Source organism: Garra rufa, chromosome 3 (assembly GCF_049309525.1).
Source record: "Garra rufa chromosome 3, GarRuf1.0, whole genome shotgun sequence".
Lineage (NCBI taxonomy): Eukaryota > Metazoa > Chordata > Actinopteri > Cypriniformes > Cyprinidae > Garra > Garra rufa.
In genome coordinates, this window is record NC_133363.1 from 30,675,261 (window position 1) to 30,703,113 (window position 27,853).

General features: G+C 36.5%; 1 protein-coding gene across 1 annotated transcript in view; it reads right to left on the minus strand.

Moving 5' to 3' along the window:
* Positions 1 to 441: 441 nt before the first annotated feature.
* LOC141331546 (VPS10 domain-containing receptor SorCS2-like) overlaps positions 442 to 27,853 on the minus strand; it is a 173,225-nt gene continuing 145,813 nt past the window's right edge. The window contains exons 9-28 of the mRNA XM_073836601.1: positions 26,455 to 26,634; positions 25,894 to 26,040; positions 22,432 to 22,534; positions 21,493 to 21,569; positions 20,995 to 21,086; positions 19,222 to 19,329; positions 17,995 to 18,115; positions 17,600 to 17,733; positions 17,299 to 17,427; positions 14,789 to 14,960; positions 14,446 to 14,632; positions 13,464 to 13,597; positions 12,894 to 13,017; positions 11,173 to 11,285; positions 10,939 to 11,061; positions 9,097 to 9,196; positions 8,525 to 8,551; positions 8,110 to 8,212; positions 7,560 to 7,780; positions 442 to 5,515 (exon numbers count right to left, since the gene is read on the minus strand). Of these exons, the coding sequence (XP_073692702.1) occupies positions 5,451 to 5,515; positions 7,560 to 7,780; positions 8,110 to 8,212; positions 8,525 to 8,551; positions 9,097 to 9,196; positions 10,939 to 11,061; positions 11,173 to 11,285; positions 12,894 to 13,017; positions 13,464 to 13,597; positions 14,446 to 14,632; positions 14,789 to 14,960; positions 17,299 to 17,427; positions 17,600 to 17,733; positions 17,995 to 18,115; positions 19,222 to 19,329; positions 20,995 to 21,086; positions 21,493 to 21,569; positions 22,432 to 22,534; positions 25,894 to 26,040; positions 26,455 to 26,634 (2,460 nt within the window). The 3' untranslated portion in view covers positions 442 to 5,450. The remainder of the gene's footprint in view (positions 5,516 to 7,559; positions 7,781 to 8,109; positions 8,213 to 8,524; positions 8,552 to 9,096; positions 9,197 to 10,938; positions 11,062 to 11,172; positions 11,286 to 12,893; positions 13,018 to 13,463; positions 13,598 to 14,445; positions 14,633 to 14,788; positions 14,961 to 17,298; positions 17,428 to 17,599; positions 17,734 to 17,994; positions 18,116 to 19,221; positions 19,330 to 20,994; positions 21,087 to 21,492; positions 21,570 to 22,431; positions 22,535 to 25,893; positions 26,041 to 26,454; positions 26,635 to 27,853) is intronic.

The following is a 27,853-nucleotide window of genomic DNA, read 5'->3' on the forward strand; positions in this document are numbered from 1 at the left end:
GCACTGCGAAAATGCTTTTCTTAAGTTTTATTGTCTTGTTTCCAATCAAAATATATAAGGATTTTTAAATCAAGATACATTTTCTACATAAGTATATTTTTCTTATTTTGCAAATTATGTACAAGTTACCGCTCTTTCAGAAATGGGCTTGACTTAACCTGTTTTCTCAGGTTTGACAAACCTCCCATTCTCAAACGGAAAACCCAGAGTTTCCCTGACATACTCAGAGTTTTCACTTAACCTCCTTTCTGAAACAGGCCCCAGATCTCTGTGTGGAGCACTGGCTGTTGTCAGACTCCTTGTGCAAACAAAAATCTCACTGGATTATTACAATTAATAGCAAAATGAATGTTTGGAAATGTAAACTAATATTTTCTAGTGAAATTTTTGGGCACCACTGTAGGTTTTGTTCCATAGACTGAAAAAAACAAAACAAACAGGTTTAAGCTTCGTGAATAATGTTAAAACTTTATTAAACAGCTCAAACTAACAAAACCAAGCTTTACAGTTAGTGTTTTTGAATTCAGACACGCTGATTAAGTGCTTTTCACTTGTTGCAGTGGAGTCAAAAACATTTACATTATAAAGAAACAGGAACAAAAAAAAAATGAAAGTGAAAAACAAACAACAAAAACAAATACAGAATCAGTTCAACTGTGTCTCTCTACCACATTTGAGCCTGAATTTCAAAAAGGATCCAGGTGTGTATATAAGAAGTGTCCTTGTTGCAGGACTGTGCCGTCACTAAAGATAAACTTACGTAGAAACATCTCTTAATGGGAGATGCCTCATCAATAACGCTCAAGCTTTTCCTTATCTTCACTTCATGGATGGAAATACAGATGACACACTACTAAATAACCGTGGATACACAGGTTAAAAAAAAAAAAGTCAGTTCAGCTTCTGGTGCAATAAGTCCATACTGTTTGCATCATATAGAAATAAACAGGTTTGTATTATTGATATACATAAGCATAAACTGGTAAATGTAAATCTTTTTGGTTTATGCTGAGAGAATCTATTGACTAAAACAGAGTCAATATTTGAACTTGGAAAGACACAGTCTGCTCAAACTCCAAAACAGAATGTGTTAAAGAGACAGTGCACCTGCAAACTATCAGTTTGGTTGAGACAGTTCCGGCCAAGATGTCTAAATTGTCTAAAATGTCTGGGTTTTGGCTTTATTATCTTGTTGACATGCTCAGTTCTCATGGATTATATGTATGCGTATTTGCATTGCTTTGACTTGTCTGTAGATCCCACTTTCTCTCACGCCACAATTCAATTATATCCAATGACTGCACCACTAACCTTCTGCAAGTATGAAAACAAAGCCAAAATCCAACATTTTAAAAGGATAGTTCACCAAAAAATGTTTAAATTCTGTCATTAATTACTCACCCTCATGTTGTTGCAAACTCAAAAGACCTTTGTTCATCTTCAGAACAAAAATGAAGATATTTTTGATAAAATCTAAGAGCTTTCTGATGCATTCAAGGCCCAGAAAAGTAGTAAGGACATTGACAAAATAGTCCACGTGACATCAGTGGTTCAACTTTAATGTTATAAAGCTGTGAGAATATTTTTTGTGCGCATCAAAAATATCTTAATTTGTGTTCCAAAGATGAACGTTCTTATGGGTTTGGAAACACATGAGGTTGAGTAAATAATGACAGAATTTTCTTTTTAAGACAATTTAGAAATATCAGTCAGGACATTTCAGAGAAAAAGAGGATGTATAGTCACCCTACTTCCCAAACTGATTCTCTCTCATGTAGTATGATGTAACATACACAGTGTCTTTCTCAGTTGAAAATGTTCCCTGAACCCACCTGAACAACACTGTACAAGCCATGAACTGTGATTAGTGCAAGTGAGAGACCCTCATTCATTCACATCTATAAAACACTAGTGATTCCAACAGTGAGATTGAGACAGACACCTGGAATCAAAACAGCTGAACCCTTAAAATGTCAAATAAAAAAATACATCAGAATGCACACAAAGACACAGTGCACCACTTCTCACACAGTTCTTTAGTCGTGTGAGTGTAAATGTTATAGATAGTGTGAAATATTAAGAATATCCTTCAGTAAACAACGCTGGATAAAGACAAAGATGTAGAAGTGATCAAATCATGTCCATGTAGAACTCCTGAATTCAAGAAAACCCAGTGCGAGGCATTTGGGAGAAAACAGTGCACATTTTGGTCTATTGAAAGTGTCATATTTAGGAGGGGCTATATACACGGTTCTATGTACACATTGTTATATATACAAGCCAAACGAAAGGGAACGTAACCGCGTCCTTCTATGCCTAATATAGGCTTATACACACAATACACACCTGACAGGTAGCACATGCTACGCTGTGGATCATCCCGTGTTGACTCCCTGTCCAGATCTAATGGCTGATGCTTGTGAGGAAATCTTAAGTCCAATAAATAAATGAGCATATGAATTTAGCTAGCTTTCACAAATGATTTCGACATGATGAATGATGGAATTTGATTTGTTAGGGGATATTGTTTCTTTATGAAAGATGAGAATTTGGCACTGGAGTTCTTGGAGAAAGCAAGGGAATAAGGCTCAAGGAGCAAAGAGCCTATCGTGAGGATATCGCAAAACGCTTGATTAAAAGGTGATCTAACCAATCATAACGTTGGATCCACCATTTTGTCTGACAGGAGAGTATAGACTTAAGTAGACTTAAACTTGAAAAATTGTGTGTACTGACGTCTTCACGCGGTTTAAATAAAATACTTTCTGATGTTCATCCATGTCATCCATGTTTATTTTTAAAAAATATGAAAATTGATTGGTTCACATGCCGCTTCAGGCCCTACAGCAATCTGTCATGACTTTGGAAGCCCGTTTCCGCCACTAAATACAAAATTTAAAAAAGGTTACTTTTTCTCAGAATTGCGTGATACAAACCCGCAATTCTGACTTTTTTTTCTCTGAATTGTGAGATATAAACTCAATTGCAAGATATAAAGTCAGAATTGCGTGATATAAATTCGCAATTCTGAGAAGTAAAGTCGCATTTGCATGATATAAACTTGCAATTGCGAGTTATAAAGTCAGAATTGCATGCTATAAAATCGCAATTCTGTAATATATATCAGTCTTTTTTTCTTCTCAGAACTGGACTTTATAACTCGCAATTGCGAGTTATCTCATAATTCTGAGAAAAATTCAAAACCTTTTGAGTTTGTATCTTGCAATTCTGACTATAACTCGCAATTACGAGTTTATATCACACAATTCTTAAAAAAGTCAGAATTGTGACATAAATTGTGAGATATAAACACACAATTGCGAGTTATAAAGCCAGAATTGCGTGATACAAAGTCGCAATTCCGAGAAAAAAGTTAGAATTGCAAGTTATGACTTTATCATAATCATCAATATCATATGAGTTTATATCCCGCAATTCTGACTTTATTTCTAGCAATTCTGGCTTTATAACTTGCAATTGTGCATTTATATCTCGCAACTGCGAGAAAAAAAGTCATAATTGCCAGATACAAAGTCGCAACTGCGAGAAAAAAAGTCAGAATTGCCAGATACAAAGTCGCAATTGCGAGAAATAAAAATTAGAATTGTGAGATACAAAGCCGCAAGTTGTGAGTTCTGAGTTTTCTGAGTTTATATCCCACAATTCTGACTTTATAACTCGCAATTGTGCATTTTTATTTCACATTCTAAGAAAAAAAAATCTAAACTGTGAGATATAAACTCGCAATTGCGAGATACAAACTTGAAATTGTAAGGAAAAAAAAGTCAGAATTGTGAGATAAGACCTTTTTTATTTTTTATTCAGTGGCGGAAATGGGCTTCCATACACGATACACAAAACGGTATTTATTGTTTGAATTTCTTACTAAATGACAAAATTTGAAAGCTGAGACTTTGTTTTATACCACAAGTAACCTGCTCTGTCGCATCTGTCTGCGCATTGCCACTTTCCTCTTTGCTCTGCAATGTATTTTCACTGTGTAAAAACACGATGTGTGGTGTGAAAGTCGGACATAGCAAACAGCTTGATTGACAGGCAATCTGACCAATCATAACGCCAAATCCGCCATTTTGTCTGACGAGGCAATCAGACAGGAGAGTAGATTAACTTTGGTGGACTTAAACTTGAAAAATGGTGTATTGATGTCTTTCTGCGGTTGAAATAAAATACATTCTGATGTTCATTTATGTTTATTTCAAGCTTTAATTAAATAAGAATAGACGATCGGTTCACGTGTCGATTGATCTAATGAGGCAATTCGGTGATCTGTCATGGCACATTAAAGAGCCACAACACAATATTTATAGTTTGAATTTCTTACAAAATGACAAAATTTTTAAGCTGAGACTTTGTTTCATATCACAAGTAAACTGCTCTGTCTTTTCTGTCAGTATGTTATCAGTTTTCTCTTTGCTCTGCAATGTATTTTGCGTGAGAACATGATGTGTGCCGTGAAAGCAGAGGGCTTGTCCGGAGGGTGGGTTTTTGCGAAGGGTCAATTGGTGCAGGTTTTCTAGGAAAACCAAAAATGGTTCCAGCTGTGCAGTAGCTGGAAAGGTAAATCATTTTTTGCTCATATCTTTTTGACATTATTTGCTTGTTCTAAAAGCACACCATGTTTGTTTGCATTTCTTGGGAAAGTGTAATCAATGTCAATACGATTTACATTATCATCACCATTACTAATTGCACCATAGATATTAATCGTGGAATGGGAAAAGAAAAATGTTGTCACTGACATGTCACAGCATCAGACAGACAAAATTTACTTGACTTACTGCATAGCATAATCATGAAACGGCAAACGAATAGATTTTGTTATTGATTAAAGCAAAAGATGTGTTATTGCATATGAAAATCGATGGGTTCAGCTAAAATTTCTTGGGTAACAGGATATCTTAATGGTTTTCCCTTTGGCTATATCTAACAAACATTGCTTCCCCTGAATCAAATGTGTATCGCATCCTGCACTGCTCCACAACTTTACTTACCTATCCGTCAAGTCTGAGTTTTACAGTGACCACAAGAAAGATAAAACACAGGAGAGGCACAAAACAAACTGAAGATGGAAAATAAAGCATTTGTCAATGAGTTTCTCCCTGGGAATTAGTAAGTGGGGCTGATTTCATGCTCTTCTCATAAGAGCAATAATGAGAAGAAATGTGGACAGGGATGAGACGACGAGAAAATGTATGTGTGCGTATGTGATCATCAGTGAAGCCAGGGCGCTGCAGATGGGTACAAAACCCACCTTCTGGAATGAGGAACGGAGGCTGGAAAAGACAGAGAGAAGATAGAGAGAGGAGGAGAAGGTTTGGTGCAGGTGTGTCTCTGATCTCTCTCCTGTAAGGGTGTCTGAAGGGTCAGATCTAGAGAGAGGAGGAAGGCATAGTCTATTGTGCTCATCGCTGGCACCTTCACATTGGTCATCAGCTGGTCAGGTAACTGTGCAGCTCCCTTGAATTTATGCTCAACACCACCCCTGAGTGGTTGCCTGGCAACAAGAAAAGCAGGTGGTTTTGTAAAGGCAGCAAGTGAAAAAAATGTTCTTCATCATTCAAGGTTGTTGCATCTAACATCGAAGAAAATTAAGATATTTGATAACAATACTTAGAGATCATTCTAGAATCAGTGTTATAATATTGTCTTTAGTTGCTGAAATTTTAACCATCTCATAAAGTATTGCTAAAAAATAACAACTAACAAATGTTGATAATATTAAAATTAAATTATTAATAGTTTTATGTCCCTTTGACCCAGTCAAAATCACAAGACTTTAAAATGAGGTTAAAATTCTTAACATTAGTTAATGCAATTAATAAATGTGAACCAACAATCATGGGTAATATGAAAGCTGAATAAACTGAATAAACACTTAAAAAAAGGTAATTGTGGCTTTTTATTTCACAATTCTGACTTGCAAGTTGCAAGTTTACATCAGAATTGCATGATACAAACTCGCAATTCTGACTTTTTTTCTTAATTCTGATATAAACTCACAATTCTGAGAAAATAAACTCAATTCTATGAACATCAGTCTTTTTTTATTTCCCTCTCAAAATTGGACTTCATAACTAATCTCACAATTCTAAGAAAAAAAAAGTCAGAATTGCAAAATTGAAACTCGCAATTGTAAGAAAAAAAGTCAGAAGTCGTGTTTTTATCTCATAATTCTGACTATTTTACGCATTTGTCAAGCAATTGTGAAAAAAGGAAAAGCAAGTTTTTATCTCGTAATTCTGAAGAATTTTGAGTTTATATCTTACAATTACGAGCTTGTATCACACAAATCTGAGTTATCTCAATTCTGACTTTTTCTTGCAATTGTGAGTTTACATCAATACTCAGAAAAAAGTCAGAATTGCGAATTTATATCAATTCTGAGAAAAAAAAGTCAGAATTGTGAGTTATAATTCTGACTATTTCTCGAAATTGTGAGTTTCTCAGAATTGCAAAGTTTTTATCTCGTAATTCTGACTTAATTTCTTGCAATTGTGAGTTTATCAATTCTAAGAAAAAAAAATCAGAATTGCGAGTTGTCTCATAACTGACTCTTTCTCGCAATTAAGTTTCCATCAATTCTGAGAAAAAGTCAGAATTCTGAGTTTACATAAATTCTGAGAAGAAAATTTGAATTGCGAGATATCTTATAAGTCTGACTTCGAAATTGTGAGTTTCTATCAATTCTGAGAAAAAAAGTCAGAAATGCGAGTTTTTAATCTTGTAATTGTGAGTTAATATCATGCAATTCTGAAAAAAGTCAGAATTGTGAGTTTCTATCACTCCTGAGAAAAAAAACAGTCAGAATTGCAGGTTTTTATCTCATAATTCTGAATTTATAATTTAAGTTTGTTATGCAATTCTGAGAAAAAAAAGTCAGAATTGTGAGTTTCTATCAGTTCTAAGAAAAATTATTATCTTGTAATTCTGACTTAATTTCTCACAATTGTGAGTTTATATCATGCAATTCTGAAAAAAAAAAATAGTTTTTTTTATAAGTTCTGAGAAAATGTCAGAATTGCAAGTTTTTATCTTGTAATTCTGAATTTATAACACGCAAAATTATGAGTTTATATCATGCAGTTCTGAGAAAAGCTTTACTGTGTAGAGTTATCCAAAAAAATCTGTAACACTTTAGTTTAGGGACCAATTCTCACTATTAACTAGCATGCATATTACTAGCATATTGACTGTTTATTCATAATTACAAAGCACATATTATTGCCTTATTCTGCAGGGGCATATTTTAGATTCTTCCTTAATCATACCCCATACCTAAACTTCCTTAAATAACAACCTTTCTGACTATAATAAGTGGCAAATTAGGAGTTTACTGAGGCAAAAGTTATAGTGAACAGCTAGTTAATCATGCGAATTGGTCCCCAAACTAAAGTGTGCCCAAAAAAATCTAATAATGGGCCCCATTTATGAATTAGTAGTAAACTGATGTTAGAGTGCCTGATCATAACTTTTCTTTTGGGGTTAGTAATGACTGGTTAGTCTAGGGTAACTGAATTTGCTTCTACCTCCAGTGTTACCTAGTGTCTGCGAGTCCAGGTCGTCGTCAATGAACTCCTCTCCTTGAATGATGTTCTGCGTGTCCTCACTGTGATTGACAGGGCTGGTCATTTCCTGCTCCTTCTCATTGTGCATCTGGGCGTAGACGTTTCGTCCCGGCAGTTTTCTGAAACGCAGCCAGGGACGCGTTAGGCTGCTCTCCTCTGGCCTCAGCAAGGAACCATGGTTTTTGTAGTTTTTCCTGTCACAGTTTTGTAGTTCATGTTCTGTTATATAATCTGACTGTCACTTTGGCATTTGGGGACTGAACATGCATTCTTCAGTGATGGGGTATGACGGGATAGTGAATATCAATAGCATTCTCAAAAGACTAAAGTTTTTCTAAGAAAATCTGTGGTTCCTGCATACAGGTGTGTACCATGCAATTCAGTGATGGGCAGCAAGACAGAATGGGTGTGCATGTTATTCATTTGGAAATAGGTTGAGTGATTTTTGTTTCCTAATAACCCAGCCACGATTGACAGGGAAGTTTTAAAATATTGCAGCAAAAACCTCAGGAAAAGAACAAACCTTTTAAACTTGAAGAGTATGAATGCTGCAGCAGAGATCAGACTGATGAGGAGAAACACAGCTAGAGCCCAAACACCTGGACCTGCTGCAGCCAATCGAGAACCTGCAGAAGAGGAACATCTCTGATCATCACAGTTTAATACTTCCTTTATCATAACGGTTGCAAACATTTGCACTTCATTTCATACAAACTTTGATTCTGCTAAATTACCTGTATATCATTAGTGCCTGTAATGCCACAGGAATTAAATGTATAGTTAAATACCTGATGAGATGAATTTTTAATTTTGAGTGAGCTCTTTAACCATCACCTGGCTCTAATGATAAATACTTATAAACTTACCAAACACTTTAACAAACAAACAAAAATTCAAACTAGAACCAAAATCACACAAATCACACACAATGTACACACCTTGTGTGGATGAAGGCATTTGTGTGGCTGTGACACAAACAGTGAAAAAAACTTTCACAAACTTTAAAATGCCTAAAAGATTAACTAAAAATAAAAACAAAACAAATGATGTTTCAAAGAAAGTTAGAAAACTCAAACATGCATGTGTTTATCAATCCAAAGAAACAGTGACTGACAGCTCAAAACTCAAACAGAAATGCAAGCATACATATGAAGAGCAAATGTAGTCAACTCTACGTAACAACTGGATTAGAAAACAAAACAGAAACAAGACATTACTGCATTATTTTCCACCTTTCATTTTTTATCACTGTATGAACAGATCAATATGTTTAAAAAGCAAAGATAACACTTCTAAAAGCAAGAGGTAGATGTGACGCACCAGTCTTTGTTGTGCTGGCAGACATGTCACTAGTGATAGGTCCTTTGAAATACATTGGTTATGTTTTAGTAATTATTGATGAAGGGCTTGCTGTAATACTGTAATTGTTAAGTGACTCACTGGCATACTTTCTAGATGTACATGTATGTGTGTGTCTGTCAGGTGGTGGAGTCTGTTTGATTTTGCTCACCTCTATCTGAGTCTGCCAGAGTCACTAGTACTCTTAACCCTCCTCTCACAATGAAGCTCACATTGTTCTCACTCAGAACCTGCTTTATGGTTGGAACACGCTATGCAAATGAAGAACACACACACAATAAGATAACAGTTAAATACTATATACCACTTCAAAAATATTAAATATAGCTGCAAGCAGTGATTACCAGGGTTCAAGCACGTTAAGGCATTTAAGCATATATGAAAAAAAGACTATTTAGCAACCCTGTAACCACCTAAATCAGAGGTGCACAACCCTGTTCCTGGAGATCTACCTTTCTGTAATTATCAAGTGCTCCCTTCAGATCCAAATTAGTTGGTTCAGCTGTGTTTGATCAGGGTTGGAGCTGAACTCTGCAGGAAGGTAGATCTTCAGGAACAGGGTTGGGCACCCCTGACCTAAATCAATGATTTAAAGAAGCATTTTGGCAAATCCAGGCAATTTACCATAAAAACATATATATTTTTTTATGTTTATGACTGTTATAGTGTCAGCTGTGGTCCGATCTCCTTAAAACTTTGCATGCTTGTTTAGAACTACCTGTTGCATGTGCTCACCAGGTTTTATGAAGTTTTGAGTTTTCCTTTTTTAGGATTTTGGGTAAGACATGTCTCTTTTCTGAACGACCCTGATATAGCTTCCCAAAGGGTAAATTTCAATATTTTTTGGATAATTATTGACCTAGACGGTCCAGAGATTTGTACTGCAGTGTTTTTTCCAGATTAAGTGAAAAACCTAGAACTAGTTCGCAAAAGGTGTTGTTTTTTATATCTTCTCAATCATTTAACAAACAATTTGATTGACAGTTCTATCATATGATATGAATATTACCTGTATGTACAAAAAAGCGCAATATACAATCTTTTAAGCCCTTGAAAAATGCGATACCCCCTAGTGGTCGATTTCTTCCAAAATTTCTCACAGAACTTTGGGGTCACGAGTCGAACAGCCCCACGGAGTATTGTTTCGATTGGCCTCAATTAACCTTGTCTAACAGGTGCTCAAACTTTATAGAGCCACCAAGTGGACCTAAGATGGAGCTCTTACATAAGTGTTGTATCTCATGCCGTTCAGGAGTTACAGGCATTTTACTAAAAGTGGCCCTACCTCTTTCAAACGTTTTGACATCACTTTTTGATGGTGAGTCGAAAGTTAAATTTGGATGATTACTGATATTCACTCTCCAAAGAATCTTTCTGCACTGGTTTGGTTCTGATCAGGCGAAAAACCTAGGACTAGTTCGCAAAAGTAGGCTTTGTCCGGCGTGAGCCAAGAATTCCAATAAGACACTTGACCCTGCGAGTGACAGTTTAGGAGTTATGAGCGATTTTGTATTTTTGATCGCTGTAGTGCCCCGTTAGGCCAATTGGAGCGAACCTTGGTGACATTGTTGGCAGTGTGAGTACTACCAACCTTTCAAGTTTCAAGTCTCTACGACTTACGGTTTGGTCTACATGATCAGTTGTACATAGAGATTTCTGATCCTTGGCCATTCTAGCAATTACAATAAGGTTTCAGCACTATGCACTTTAACCCCTAATTATACACTACTTTATTAGTATTTCTTACATTGTGCATTAGTAATGAAGGTAAGCCATACTAAACAAGAAATTAATTTCCTGACTTATCTATTTACTGTATATTATGTATATTTCTGATGCAAATCGTACCTCCAAATTTTAATAAATTGTTTGTGTATGGCATTTTAGGTCACTGTATCAACAGTTTTATTGCTAGACTAATAGTTTGTTGTCTGTGGGTGTATCTCTTCTCATTCAAGTGGCTTCAACCTCTTTGGCAACATGACATAGCTACCTTATCCACAAATACACTCCTCTTCACTGGTGTGCTCTCTTGAGGAAGAATATACAGGTCTGCAGTGGTGGGAAGGCCAGGCTTCACCATAGTAACCAAAGAGTCTTGAGGAACCCCTGTGAGCTGTTAGATAAAGAGTGTGATATGATGAGTAAAATGTTGTTGTGCATAATAAAACAAACAAGCTCTAATGTGTGTGTGTGTGTGTGTGTGTGTGTGTGTGTGTGTGATTACCTTAGCAAGAATCTTGGTTACGACTTGTCCCACATCTTGTCTCCATTCAGGGATGTTTGGGTTAAAACGATCCAAATTACGACTGAAACTCAATGGGATGACCTGGAAATGATCTGAAGAGAGACACTATATTATCAACGCATAAAAGTTAATATTGCAGATGCAAAAAATGATGAGAGATTCACACCTCAATTGCACAGAAGAATAATACAAAAACAAAAATACAATGATCAATAATTGTTTAATCGCCAAATATTGTCCTATCCTAACAAACCATACATCAGTGGAAAGCTTAATTATTTCAGTTTTCAGATGATGTATAAATCTCAATTTCAAAAAATTGACCCATATGACTAGTTTTGTGGTCCAGGCCGGGTCACATATAACCAGTTCAAAAGCTGTGATCTCAAAATAAAGAACTGAAAATCTTCCAGGCAAGTCTGAAATTTAAGTTGTCATCCAAATTAAATTATTAAATAACACACCCAACAGGTTTACTTTCTGCTTGAGGACAGATGATATAAAACAGTGAAGTGAGACTGTGCACAACAGTTCTTCATTTTGCATTCTAGCTGAACATTGTCTCGGAGGGAGACTGTCATTTCTGCTTTTCAAGCATGACCTCATCCCTATCACACCACACTCATAAATATTCAATCCAGCCCTGGAATCACATGAATATTTCAGTTGTATTTAACACTGTCATTACAAGAAAGAAATCAGGTTAGTTCTCAAGTTTTTTTTTTTTTTTTTTTTTTTTTTTTTTAAAGAAAGATTTAAAATGTAACAGATCAAGAAATTTAACAGTATACACTGATTGTGGCATTACTTCCCAATCTGTTTAAAACTCTTGGGCGTTGACAGTGTTCCTCTAAAAGGTGTTTAATTATATACGATCTGTGGTAGCCACAAGGCCCAGATTATTCATGCAGTACATGCAGTGACTAAAAAACCATAACAGACTGGTTTACTGATGCACAGAGCAATTGCAACACCACTTGCTAACATAAAAATATAACTCAACTCAACTCAAACACTTTTTAAAAATATCTAATTGAAATAACTGGTCTTTTTGTGCTTCTCATTAATATTAATGGACAACTGCTGTACTTCATGTATTTGTGTTTGTCCTAATTTGGAGCTTGGCAGCCCTTCTCACTCTCTTTATTTCCTATTGTGGAACAGAGTGTAAACATTCTTGTTATATTTTGCGAAAAACTGGCCCACATGGGTTTGAAAGGGTGAGGAAATTATTACAGTTTTCATTTTTAGGTGAATTGGCTGCTACCTTTTTTTTTTTTTTAACACAGACCTTACATGAGCATACCCAAAATAAAATGGTTTCTGTTAATAAAACCTGGTGTTTTCTGAAACAAGACAGTTCTAAGGATGATAACTATTTCACAGTTTTATATATTTAAATTGGTGAAATCCACCAAAGATATAATAGATAGTATTTTTGGTCAGTTACCTTTTTTTGTAAATCAAATGGATTATTAGATTATACTGCAGAATAGAACAGAATCCTAACAGCATTTTGAGAGATACTCAAATTACAGAATTTGGGTGTACAGGCCATTCGCCTAGGCTGAATATAAAGAACATGTAACTATCACTCATGATTTATAGATATGCTTGTGTGGCAGCAGGCCGGCCCACAGGGAAAACTCCCGGTGCTCAGATGGCTGATGACGACACCATCAAGGGGTGTTTTATCTTACCATAGACAATGACAGTTTTGCTGTCCTGTACCATGGATCGACCATTAGAAGCCTGAACAGTCACAGAAACTTCCCCCTCCTCAGAAAACCTTGTAATCAGACTGTTCTCCAGGGTCAGCTTTGGCTGTCAAGGGAAAAAAACACATCATCTATGTCTACATAAGTGTAAAGGTCTCACTTTAATGGCTACACTTGAACCTTTAAGCATAAGCATCTCAAATTAATTGCAGGTCAATTTCTTCGATAGTTATAAATGGATGAGGCTACATACATTATATGAACTCATGAAAGAAATTTCACATATGTATGCACACAATGCAAAATTTCAATGCCAATGAATTTTAGGACATATCCTCATTACATGTCACTTTATTCTGCAGAAAAAAATCAGAGTAGTGTTAAAATACATGATTACACTATAAAGTTAGCTTATTAATTGTAATACTGCACACTTAATATAAAACAGAAAAACACAAATGACACTAAAATAAGAGAATTGGGTCAGGAAATTGGCCCAATTCCCCTAAAAAGTATATTTTTTATAGAATATTATTAATTACCACTGAGTACCTGAAGGTTATCTCCAATCCACCAGTAAAACACGGTCAGGTTTGCCTCAGTGGGGAGAACTATAGCTGTGAGATTTACTTCTTGATTTCTGCCAGCAATTGGGACCACCTCCAGGTGGACATCTTGTAGAGGAGCTGGAGAGAAAGTAGGATCAAAATAGAAAAACAGACAAATTGAGAGTTGTGAAAAAAATGTGTTAAAAGGATAGTTCACCCAAAAATGAAAATTCTGTTATTAATTACTCATGCTCATGTCATTCCAAACCCGTATGACAAACTTTAACACAACTTAACTTAACCTAACACAAATTAAGATATTTTTGATGAAGCCCAAGAGCATTCTTACCCTGTATATAAGGCAACGGTACTACCATGCTGAAGGCCAAGAACGTAAAATGTAGTAAGGACAAACAGTCCATGTGACATCAATGGTTCAACCTTAATTGTGTGAAGCTACGAGAATACTTTTTGTGTGCAAAGAAAACAAAAATAACAACCTTATTCAACAATTTCTACAAAAAGTATTCTCATAGCTTCATAAAATTACAGTTGAACCATTGAAAGTCACATGGACTATTTTAACTATGTACTTACTACCTTTCTAGGTCTTGAACGTGGTAGTTGCCTTGCTATCTATGCAGGGTCAGAAAGCTCTCGACTCTTCATTTGTGTTCTGAAGATAAACAAAAGTCTTGAGGGTGAGTAATTAATGACAGAATTTCATTTTTGGGCAAACTATACCTTAAAGCCTATCTTGAGACAAAACGGCATATATAGTGTGAGGAATGTGTTAATGATGGACAACTTCAATCAATATTCAGTCAAATCTGAGCTTTCTTTGCGCAGATTTTACATGGGCCTGATTCTGAGTTATCATTTAGAGTTCAGGTTCAGTATTATAGATCATACTAATTATGATGTTCCAAAATTTTATGCAGCGACCTTTGAATTCTTGACTCTCATTCGTTTCTGATTTTACTGACCTGTGACCTGGATGTAAAGTGTGGCTTTGTCATGTCCAGCAGAGTTTTCAGCTTGTACATTCACACGGTAGACACCTGGCTTTTCATAACGGTGCTGAATGGGTTCATCTGTGACAGTCAGGTTTTCATATATAGCTCTGACGCCATCCATTAAATCGACCTGATACCTGGTGCTGGTGGTGTCCCCCTGAGGAAGGAAGTACAATAAAACAAATAAAAGTTAAAGATGCCTACAAATTAGTGGAACTTTGTCTGTAAACCTTAATATTTTCTATTAAAGTTGTCTTACATTTTAGCATTCAAATGGTAACACTTTAAGTTATAAATAATCAATGCACTTTACCTGTTCCTGATGGACTATAAAAGTAATGTCATCACCAGGTGCCACGGCCAGCATCTGTCCTTTGATGCCCAGCTGCAGACCTCTAGGGGGCAGCAGAGGGCAGGAATGCTGCTTCGCACTCTGTTCTTTATTCAAGCCACCCTCACAAACATTAGCAATGACCTTCCGGTAACTACAACAAGACAACACAAGACATGTTAGCCTTGACTTGTTATTATGTGCCTCAAACTGGAAAATCTATGTAATGTGGCCTGGAATTAAACTGTTAGTTATAATGGAGAGTTGTGGAAAAGATGCAATTCAACCTATACTACCTAATAATTTGCTTCAAGAAGTGGATAGAACATCTATTTAATGTCTCCAGAATAAACAAATACAAGTTTTTTGTCAGCTGAGGTTTTTCTGAATGAGAGCCTGCTGCTCTACTTAAGAGCCACAGCTCAGCATGGCCTTGATGCACACAAATGCTTTGAATCTTTCTGAATCATATCTTGGAAGCAAAGGAAATCTAATCTGTTTGTTGAATTTAGTCAATCCTGTATACAGTCTATCTGCTGTGATTGCTATATGAGTGTGGAAACAGGATGGAAAACTGAAAACTGCTCAAGTCCATCATAGTGTTCATGAAGCATGAGACAACATATGAAATTCAATCATGCAAACTGTTGACTTGTTCACTCATTCACTATGCACTACATAGTAATCATCACACAGTTTGCTATCTGGTTGTTAAAGGGGACATGGGATGCAACATATTACACTTTTACATGGTGTTTGGATATAAATGTGCCTTACCATTGTGTGGACAACTACTTTATAATGATAAAAATCCATTCACCCCCACTGATGTACTGTCCTGTATCAGCATATTTCCACCCTATTTCCAGCCAGTTGTACGTTGTCTGCCAATTTCTCGTAAGCAATGCAGGTATTTTGTAGTTGGATATGAAAGTGAACATAAAAGTCTTTTATTTTCTCCCGACATCAGAGCAACTGAGAATGCAGTGGATTAGTTTAGTTTGTGATGGTAACGCACCACCAAATATACAAAAAATGGAAGAGAGGGGTGGAGTGAGCTGTAGCTCATTATCATTAACAATAGACATGCTGCAAAACATGTCGCTGTGAACAGATCTGTTTTTGACATGGTAAAAAGGAAACCATTGAGGAAATTTAACCCAAGTATGTTGCAGACATTTCATGAAGACCCTAAAGAATCAGACCAACTTGTGGAAATAGGCAACCAATGTCCCCTTTAAGTCTGACATGATATGTCACCATTTTCTGGTTCTAAATGCTCTATCAGAAGCTAAAAGCAAACAACAATTGTGCTAATATACAGTAGTACAACTGAAAAATCATTATTCTAACCTAGACCTCCATAAAGGAATTTCAGCTGGCCAGACAGTGATTCATCTTTTTTAAATTGTTAAAATATTGGTGTCTGAGTCACCATGAGCCCGGAGACTATAATGTACATCATGAAAAACTTAGCTATATTTGTGTTATAAATAAATAGTGCTCGTAAACGGATGTTGAGATAGTATTCTCACTTGAAACAGATTGAAGGTTTATACCTGTCACACAGTATTCGATACATCAATTTAAAGGATTAGTTTACTTCCAGAATAATAATTTCCTGATAATTTACTAACCCCCATGTCATCCAAGATGTTCATGTCTTTCTTTCTTCAGTCGAAAAGAAAATAAGGTTTTTGAGGAAAATATTTCTCTATATAGTGGACCTCAATGGTGGCCAACGGGTTGAAGGTCCAAACTGAGTTTCAATGCAGCTTCAAAGAGCTCTACACAATCCCAGCCAAGGAATAAGGGTCTTATCTAGTAAAACAATCAGTTATTTTCCAAAAAAAAAAAAAAAGTATAATTTTTAACCACAAATGCTTGACTTCACACATTGCGTAATCACGTTGGAAAGGTTAGTTCTTTGACTGTGTACTTCGGTTCAAAAAGGTAGGGTAGGGCAAAAAAACTCTGCTTATTCCTCGGCTGGGATCGCATAAAGCCCGGTGAAACCACAATTTGGACCTCCAACCCATGAAGTCCATTATATTGAGAAAAATCCTGGATTTTTTCCTCAAAAACCTTAATATCGACTGAAGAAAGAAAGACATGACATCTTTAATGAGTGAGGGAATTTTAATTCTGGAAGTAAACTAATCCTTTAACAAGCAGATATTGGACAACAGTGTGCACTATGACATTACGTATGTGATGTGAGCTGAATGATGAAAATGGTACTTGAAATCTGATCCGAAAATTCAGACACATTTCAAAAAAGACATGTGGACATGGTATAGATTCTGTCTGCCTGTCTGAACAAAGCTTGTGCGTTCATCTAAAGTGTCTATGACATGCATTAGTGGGTGTTTGCTGTAGTGGCATTTACTGTGCTTGTTCACTGTAAAAACTGATACATTTAACAAGCGTGGTGATTATGCACTGCATTTCCTTGTGCATTTCCAATGTTCAGCAGTGTGTGAGTATATTACCCTGTGCTGGACTTATAGTTGTGTCCTAAATGGCAGTTTTCAGGTGGAGCATCAGGATCATGCCAGAAGTCAGGATAACAGCGATCCCCCTCTAACCTGAGGCTGGGTGCACGCTCAAAGCCGTAGTCACTGAGAACACACAGAGAGACGTAAAGCTCAATTTTAAGCCCAAGATCTAATTCACAATACACTGCTGCACCGAGATGTGAAAGTGAAGTAAAGAGTGTCTGTTACAGTAAAGACATCTGTTTATAATTGCAATTGGCTTGACATGTCCAAGGGTTATCTCTCTGTTTCGTACCAGGCAAAGTCTTTCTCTGTGCACTGGCAAGGTTTAGCTGTTAAAGCTGACGTATAGCTTGTTCCTTTAATGCAGAACGATGACTCTTTCCTCCTCCTGTACATTCGTTCTTGGCCCATGATGCAGTTTTCTCCCTGTAGGAGAAAACATGTCATGAGTCTTCAGTTGAACAGTAAATTGATTCACAACCTTTCACAAAATGACAATGTATTTCTATAACAGTTGGTGGTGAAGAAAATATTTATGTTTATTCCTATCATTATTATTTGGTTTTGTTTACATAATCCTTATTTCTTCTTATGAGCTATACAGCACTTAGGTTCAACCTCTATTGTTTGTGAACATGCTGTAACTTTACTGCTGAGTAGGAGATCAGAATAACAGCCTGATATTACCTGTAGGTCAGTGAGTTTCCAGGAGTCATAATCAGCTTCTGTGCACTGTCTGGGAAACGACTGTCGAAAATCCACCTTCACCAGTTCCCAGTCCGAACGGTAACTTATGTGGCCAAATACCCTGTCCACAACAGCAAACATAAATAAACATAAGCCTTCACCCATCCATTAATCCATCCCTCCATCCATAAACATCCGATTATCCCTCAAACCACAAACGCCGAGACAAAAGCCATTCATCCCTTTCACTGAAAAGCGAGACTATTGGAGTGTAACCTTGACTTTGAGTCACAACACATTCTCTACCCAATTACGCATTTTGGGAACGGAGCAAACGAGTGGACAGACAAATGAACTCACTCATCAACAGTGTGTTACTAATAAGTGGGGGCCTCTTTAATTGACGCCTTTGAATTTCACAGTGCCTTTATCAAAAGGGCAGCCTCTTTATAATACAGAGACTACCTGCTGTTTGGAGTCTATGGGAAGATGCTCTCCAGTTAATCTCAAATAAAGCACTGTTCACCGCCACAAGGTGGAACCCTGTATCTGTGTTTTGGAGAATTCAATGCACGTGTGTCACAAACAATTAAACATGCTTTGATCCTCTGGCATAGCACTCATATCGGAGATAGGAAAAAATGTGACATTTTGTTTTGTAAGTATTGTCTGTATGCAATTTTATAAATGCACTTCCTTCAGTTGGACTAAAGGCCTGATAGCAACATGCCTTTCTGAAGAAAAACAATTTTTTTATAACCAATTCAGATCAAGATAATGCTCAAAACCGCACAAACAACATGACCAAAAGAAAGGAAAAACACATTTATATTACTGTTTGTACTAAGGGTTGTAAAACCAACACAGAAACCACATAATTAAATATACACTTTCTTAATCTTTCGGAAAATGTGATTTTCTATTACTCTAAAATAATACAATTGTCCTAAAATTGTCCTAAATGGGTAGTTCACTGAATTATAAACTCTCATATTGTTCCAAAACTGTATGAGTGTTTTTGTCCATACATAGGATCCGAAACAACATAGATTCCAATTGATTGTCATTGTATGATGCACAAAAAAACTCTTTTTTTGTTGTACTGACGAAAGTAAGTCAAAAAAGTTTTGAAACAGCATGAGGGTGAGTAAATGATCTTCATTTGTGGATGAATTATCCCTAGTGGACTAGTAACTTCTGTTCAGTTTTGAGAGGACTCATACTCACGTCATAACTAGTGTCTCATCTCCAGGTTCGCTAAGAAGTCCATCAACAAATACAGAAGTGCTGGTAAAGTTGTGGATGCTCCATGTTCGTCCTTCATCTATGCTAAATCTGAGACAAAATATTAATTGTGATGTTGTATTAGCAGTACGCACCCTGTATAAGGAAAACAAAGTTGTATTTTATATCATACATCCTATTCCCTGATATAAGTCTCTGGTCTCTGAAACTCAGCTTACACCAGGGTCAGAAATTAATGAGGGCTTGTGGCAAAAATGCCATGAAAATGAACTAAAATGCCCCAGAAATTTAAAACAGTGGGATGATAATAATAATGGGAAATCAATTGCAAGGAGCAAATATTGCTGACTTACATGTTTCAAAAAAATCATCTAAAATAAACTGCAGTCAAACCAAAATTTATTCAGACAACTTCAACATTTTTCACATTATCACAGTTTATTTGCTATAGTTTTGAAAATGATAATAAAATATGACGATAACTCAAGAGTTAAGCTGTGTCAGAACAAGTTTATCTTGATAATGTAAGATAACTTTGAAAGAAAGGTATGTAACAAAACATGGTCAGGTCAAAGTGTCAAAATCTAATTTTTGGTCCCAAATGTTTTATCATTTTTACTAGTAGTCCACTGTATGAAGAAATTTTGGGTATAATATGTCACACTTTATTTTGCTATCCACACTTACGTAAATGAACTGTAGAGTATTGCACCCACTAGTAAAAAAATATCAAAAATTATATCTGGTGTCTGAATAATTTTTGGTTTCACTGTATATATATATGATACATCATTCATTTCTCTCTTTATAAAAATTCTGAAAATACTGTTAGCTGAAAAATCACTCTGTGTTGATTTTTACAGTGTGAACATGAGAGTTTGTAGGCTACAAGCCAGCATAAGCACTACAAGCTCTTAGTCTTATCCTGACAGTAGCAGTGTGTTTGTACTGCCAAAACTCGGTGCTGATGAAAGGCTTCAAGGCTTATGTGAGAGATGGTAATGATTTTCTCTTTGATCTTCATGGGTCTCCTCTTTACGTACATTTTGTGAAGCAAGGTGAACTCGATATCTAGTATGCGAATCACTTCATATTATAAGGGTGAAGAGTTGCCTGAGTGTAAAAGAGGAGGCTGCCCGGGGACTCGGGGTGGTCTGAAGAGCCCTCCAAAGCCAAATGAGCTTCTTAAAGCACTCACTCAAAGGATTACTAGCACAATCAGGTCAGCAAAAGTCAGGGAGGGAAAGTCTCGAATTTCTGTTTTTATACTAGACTGACCCTGTTTACTACTCAGTTTCTCTTTTTTTAAGTTCTACTGTCAGTCTTAGTCATGTCAGCAACTGGGTATATTTGTGTTTTGTTGAGTTTTTGAGTTTTAACACTTACAAATGTGACCCTGAACTACAAAACCAGACGTAAGTAACATGGGTATATTTGTAGCAATAGCCAACAATTGTATGGGTCAAAATTATCGATTTTTCTTTTATGGCAAAAATCATTAGGGTATTAAGTAAAGATCATGTTCCAGTAAAATATTTTGTACATTTCTGACCATAAATATATAAAACTTAACTTTAAAGGCGATTTTCTCAATATTTAGATTTTTTTGCACCCTCAGATTTTCAAATAGTTGTATCTCGGCCAAATATTGTCCTATCCTAACAAACCATACATCAATGATTATCTTATTTATTCAGGCTGAATGTGGTCCAGGGACACAAATGATGTCCATAGATTACAGAAAAAAAATCTTACTTGAGTATTTTTAAAGGGATTGAGGTGTCCTTAATGGCCACAATGACTCCACCATGATCCAGATAAAGAATGTGATGCTCTTCTTCAAAAACCTACAGTGAGCAAATGAAATCAACTCTTGAAGTTCATCTTCATAATTGTCATAATCAAGATTTAATGTCATTAGAGAAAATAGAGCTGAGCAAATGAGAGGCAGCAACAATCTTGAAAATCACTGAAAGGACATTAAGACAGAGAGATACATCTGCCACATACTGAGCGCTGAAACGGCAGCAAATGAGAGGGTGTCAAATGAAATTGGGCAGAATGGGAACAAGAGGAACAGAGATCTGAATTCAACGAACAAACCGAACCGAGGCTGTTGGAAAAGGTGGGTGTTAAATACAAAGAGCAAACCTGAAGAGTTGTGACGGGTCACAAAAGAAGCTACAAATGAAGCATTTTTCTGACACCGAAAAGCTCACAGCTCATTAGTGTCTTTCCTGTGTTCATTCTCACCTGTCTCCAGGTCTTGCCACAGTCTGAGGTGATGTACATTTCCTCTTTATATTCAACCAACTGAGACCCAAGGTTACCTGAAGAGAAGATTCACACAGAATATCTTCACATAAATACAAAGAGGCAGAGAGTGTCTTTAATTTTCCTCTTTTTAACTTGAGGCGAAGCAGCAATTTCCTCACTTTGTTTAATTTTAAGAGAGAAGGAGGAGTAGACGTGAGGGAGTTACATATAAAAAGAATGAAACTGCGAAAAAACTGGAGGCTATTATGGATCAAAGGCTGAGAACTAGTTAGAGCTGAACATTTTACTGAGGAAGTGCACAATGATAGCAAGAGAAAGCAGGGTTTTGATGGAGACTCAGTGCTCACTGTCTGCGAGAACAAACGGCATTGTGTTCAAAGCCAGAGACTACTCAGGTGTTTGTTAGTAAGTGAAATAAATCGAGAGCGAACAAGTCACTGTGACACTGTCTTTGTGTGTGTTTCATATGTCTGTAACCCTGAGGGAACGGACAGACTCGATGACCTTGTGAACTGGCAGTAGCTCTAGCCTTGGATTCAAGAACATTAATGTATTGTCTTCCTCAATTCCCCATGAACCCTGTGGCAATAAAGAGCAAATATTTCATATATCTCCTTTTGTGCATCAGTGTGGGCTCAATGGCAGTGCACAACGCTCAGAAAAAAAAGAGAAAAGGTAGGTACATCACATTCAATTTTTTCCCCCTAAAAATATTTCTCAGCATTCCTTTCTCTTTTTGTAAAGAAATAGTCTGCTTTGTACACACTATCACAATTTCCCTAAGCATGCTGTAGTGCAGATTTCGATCTGAACTATAATTATTTCTTGTAATTGAAAAGTTGAGGAGCGCAGGTTTTGGGCTGCTCACTGCTATGGCGACAATACTGATGTGTAACAGTTGTCATGGAGACTGACCTGCACCCATTATGAGGCCTGGGGCAGAATCTTTAGTGTGGACCGTTCCAGACACATACGGGTTGTCAGCCCAGCGCAAGTGGAGATGGAGGTGACAGTCAGGCTAGGAAGAGAAGCAGAGACAAAAAAATATATCATTCTCTCTAACTCATGATAATTATTACCCAATAGATGTTCCACTAACCAGTGTTTCACATAAAGTGTGCACTTAGTAGAAATCTAGAATCACTGACAAACACACAAAACCTTGCATTAACACACACAAATAGCAGTCTAAGTTCTACAGTAAGCAGCCCATAATTTAAAACCACTTCACAAGTCGTACTACATAACGTTACGGATAAAAGATGAATCAGAGCATGAATATAAAGCATATTTAAGGTGCCAAAATCCTCAATAGGGTGGTAATAAAAAAGCAGAAGAAATGGCAAGACAAGCAGTAAAAATGACAAAAAATGAGAGGGAAGGAAAAGAGCGTGTTGATAAGTGTGGAAGAGAAGAGAACAATGAGAAAAAAGACATGTCAAATGGACAGCCGAGAGATGAAGATGTGAGAAACGTTGGCTAGACAGACAGGAAAGGAGAGAGAAGTTGATACATGTCCTTTCAACTTGTGATTTGTATCTCGTCTCGTCTTGTCTCATGTTTGCCAGAAGACATAGTTGTGCCTTAATTAATGGCTGGCTACTGGTCACAGTATTAAAAAAAGGGCATTTATAATGATACATATCATCTCTAGTGGGGTGTGTGCGTGGATTGATGACTCAGATTGTTTTTTCTTTTTTTGTCAGGAGACAGCAGAAGAACCAGTGCCTGCTCTGTCCACCAACCCACAACCGCAAACAGCGGGAGATGAGTCAGATCAAGGGGTCAATGACTTCACGTCTGTCTCTGAGACAGTTGCGTACAATCATCTTGAACAGGAATAAAGCAGAGTGTGGGCTGGATGTATATCTGTAGATGTGTAATGAAGTAAAGTCACGATTTTACTTCAAGTTGATATATGCAGTGAACTGAAGGGAAACAACATCTGCACTTGTATTTAAATCAAATGTGGGGTTTGCATTGTAGTTTTTTAGTTTGTGGGTGAGTTATGCAGACTTCCGTTAAAAAGTTTGAGCCCAAATATGATTTTGTACATATCCAGATGGAATGTGTGTTGTTATGCTAAAAACAAAAATAACAGCAATTCAGTTTGCAATACGACATGACAACATGTTGCTGTCGTGCTGGATTATATTTTGTCTATTGAGGCAGTGACAGAAAGAAGAAGAAGACTTTATTCTGTGCTGCTGTCTCTGTTGGTTTTAAGCTTTTCACTCATGAATGGTTTGTTAGAATAGGACAATATGGCTGACTATTTGAAAATCCGGAATTTAAGGGTGCAAAAAACTAAATACTGAGAAAACTGCCTTTAAAGTTGAAGTTGTTAGCAATGTATATACCTAATTAAAAATTAAGTTTTGATATATTTATGTTAGGAATTTTACAAAATATCTTCATGGAGCATGATCTTTACTTAATATCCTAATTATATTTGGCTTAAAAGAAAAGTCGATCATTTTGACCCATACAATGTTTTTTTGGCTATTGCTACAAATATACCGGTGTTACTTAAGACACGACTTGACTTGCACTTCGCAACAAACACAAGCTTGTTTCTGCAAAGAACATTCTTCTTTATGTTTTCTACAAAAACACCTGACATGTTTACGTGGCGTAAAAAGGTAAAAAAGCAGCACTAAATCTGTTCTGACCAGTAAGAGTGAAACGGATATCCAGGTCTGCGATCATATACGACTGTAGCTCGAAATTGATTTGCAAAAATCAGATTTCATTCAGACTACATGCCGTTTATCTAAATACAATCGGAATTCAATCAGATTTGCACAAAAATTTCGGGCTGATAGTCTGGTAGTCATGGTTTTAAGAGACTGTAACGTTTTTGAAAGAAGTGAATTTTGCTCAAAATGGCTACATTTATTTGAGCAAAGTCAGTTAAACAGGAATTTTGTGAAAATTATTACAATTCAAAACAGCAGTTTTCCTATTTTAATCTTTTAATTTATTTTTTATTAATTGGAGAAATATATACAACATATACAGATAGTTTGGCAAAATCAAAAGATCCTCCATATTTTCCTTATGCATACAAGGTTAAACAAAAAGGTTATCTTCATCTCCAGTTATTAAGTATACACAGGTACATATGAACACATGAATACAGTCTTCTTGGTCTTACTATACAACCAAATACCACCTAAATACACATATAAACGTGTCTATTAATCTTTTAAAATTTAATTAATTCCTGTGATACAAAGCTGAATTTTCAGCAGCATTATTCCAGTCTTCAGTGTCATATGATACTTCAGATATCATTCTAATACGCTGATTTGGTGCCCAATAAGCTTTTATTATTGTTATCAATATTGAAAAGAGTTGTGCTGCTTAATAGTTTTGTGGAAATGATATACATTTATTTCAGAAATATTTGATAAATAGAAAGTTCAAAAGAACGGCATTTGAAATAGTAATCTTTTGTAACAATGTAAGATTTTATTAACTGAATTCTTGTTGAATAAAGATATTAATAAAAAGCATTACATTGTTGGCAAAAGGATATTTATGCTAACTCTGCCCACCAATGTGTGATTGGGCTAGACAACATTATAAAAGATGGCTGTTAAATAACAGCTCCAGTGGTGTAGGTAGTGAAGTGCGTACCACAGATTTTTTTATGTGATCGAAGTTCGAATCCGCCTTTTGCCGAACTCGTTCTTCTCCCTTTTCACATCACATATCACATCATAAAGGCATTTATTTTCAATAAAAAAGAAAGGAAATAATCAAAAAGTGAAATACAATGCGTTTCTCGTATAGGATTAGGGGTAGGTCCATGGAGGGCTTTATTGTCCCAATAAGGTGGAATCCATTTAGTAATTTTAATAAAAATAATCATTTACACTCTACGTCATTACTGCCTTCTGTTTTATAATGTACTACAATAGTGAGGTGCAAATACCTGCCACTAAGTAGTATAAATAGCATAACTACTGTTTATCGCAAAGAAAATTCAGCTATTTTTACATAGTGTAAATAGAATCTATCGCTATTTGCACTTAGTGTAAATAGCATATCGCTAAGAAAATACTGCTAATTTCACTTAGGCTGGCCACACACTAAATGATTTTAAGGCCTATTTTATGCCTGATTTGCACCCCAAATGATCGGGGGGCATGGCCCGATTCGAGGCTTGTCGCAAACAATTTTTTGATCAGGTTGCCTCTGATGTGATGCCCACGATCACAACAGAGCAGGTAAGTGTCACCTGCCGGATGTTGTGTGCCTCTATAGCTGAAACTTGGCAGCCACAAAAATGTAGCACAGACAGATAAACACATTTGATCATTTGAAAATTTGGAATGGAAACTGGAATGAGGAAAGAACAGGCATATTTACCTGCTTGCAGCTGACAGGTTTGCCGTTCATATCAGTCGTGGGAGGAGCCAGTGGTTCCCAGTCTCTGCCTTTGTTGTAGGTGATGAGAGTCATCACTTTTCCATCTACTTTTTGATTGGCTAAGAATACGCCCTTGATGCCACGAACCTGAAACACACACAACCAAATAACGTGGTATTCCTCAGTATCTCGCAGATCCTGTAAAGAAGCTGTGAAATGTTACTAGGAAGTCAAACTATGGCAAAGTCACACCTGTCAAAGAAACAGTCCAATGTGTTAGATCAAACTTGTTTCAGAAGCACAGGAACATCAGCTTTCTAGAATCACTCATTTATTTAAGCACACTACTGGCAGTAAATAATAAATGTGCGAAGGCAGAGTTACTAGACATCACAAGCAGTCACACCCCAACATTTCTGTTTTTGAAGTGTTGTAGGTAAAAGTCTTTAGCAATGTAAACTTCACCACAGCTGAGCTATTTTAGTTCATTATGCAGAAGGTAGGATGTAAAGCCCACACTGCCTTGTTTTACACAAGTACTGTGTGTGGTGAAATGCTGACCTCTAGGATGTCGATGAGGACATTCTCTTCAGGCTGCTTGGTGCTGCGGACGTTCTCCAACACAATAGAGTAATAGACTCCTTGTTGATCTGACTGGTAGAGGTTGTACGTATCCGTCTGATACCACTCCTGGAGAGCCAAGAATACCTGGTTCTCATCTGTACTCACAATTTGCACATCCTGCACAGAAAGACAAAAACAGAGACACCAGACAAGGCAAATTAGAACCTTATGTAATGATAAAAGTGAAATAAGTTAAATGCAAATGACAGTTTCAGTTTTCTCAGCAGGTAAAATAATTAACATCATGATTGTGTGCGTCTTTGTGTGAAGTAAGACATAAAAGCTTAAAGCTTTTATGGTTCCTTACATAAAACAACCACAAAAAAGTGCTGCATATAAATCCATGGTGATTATATTTAGTTGCTTTGAAATGGAAAGTTTATTTTGAGCTGCCGCTGCTGGAACATGTACTGTGTAGGGACAGATTTAGATTTAGAAATGAAAGCATGAACAATTAATGAATCCATCCTATAATTAGTGCTTCTGGTTTGCCTTAAAACACAGAATCAACATTAAGCCCCTTCAGTTTTGGTAGCTTAGCTGCATATAGCCGGGTGCTGTGGCAATGACTGGGTCAGGACGGGGGGAGTTTGTCACCATGTTGTTCTTCACGATAAAGTGAAAGTGGGTCGCATTAATTTAGGCACAAAGATGAAGGGTACAAGCTCATGCCCCCGGCTGAATTCATTCATAAGAACTTAAGTGAAGAGCTAGCAAAGTCCCTGAAGCACGGAGTAGCTTTAATGTGCTTCAGAGACCAAAATTCTAAGGCTATTTCGCACTTATGTCCCACTAACAGCAGTTTAGAAGCACTGAACCCCCTCTGTGAGAGGTCGCTTACACAACACCTGTTTGCACTGAGAATTATAGGATGGAATAGGGAAGATAAGGATAAAGTAAAATGCTTAAAGAGCATCTGTAACCACTTGTGTGTAGTTATGGACTAAAAAACTATATATCTCTACTGCACATGCAGCTTCTATATAAAAATGATTTTAGACACAGAAAACTGACAAAGTGGCTTTTTTGAGTCACATATCCACAGCTCACTACATATACTTCTTTAAAGTTATCCTGGAAATATCTACTTCCGGTTAGTGGTGTACGATAGTGACAAAAAATATCTCAATATTTTCTGGGATTTTATCGATAACGATAATTAGATGATATTTTACTGAGTGTATTTTTGTGATGTTGAGGACTACCTTGGACAGCTGACTCTGTTTGATGTTTGATATTCTTTATATTCTGTGGGGTCAGTTCACAACAGTGATAGAAATAAATCTTTTCCAATAAGTTTAAGTTGATTTTTAGGTTTTATGGACATTTTTACCTT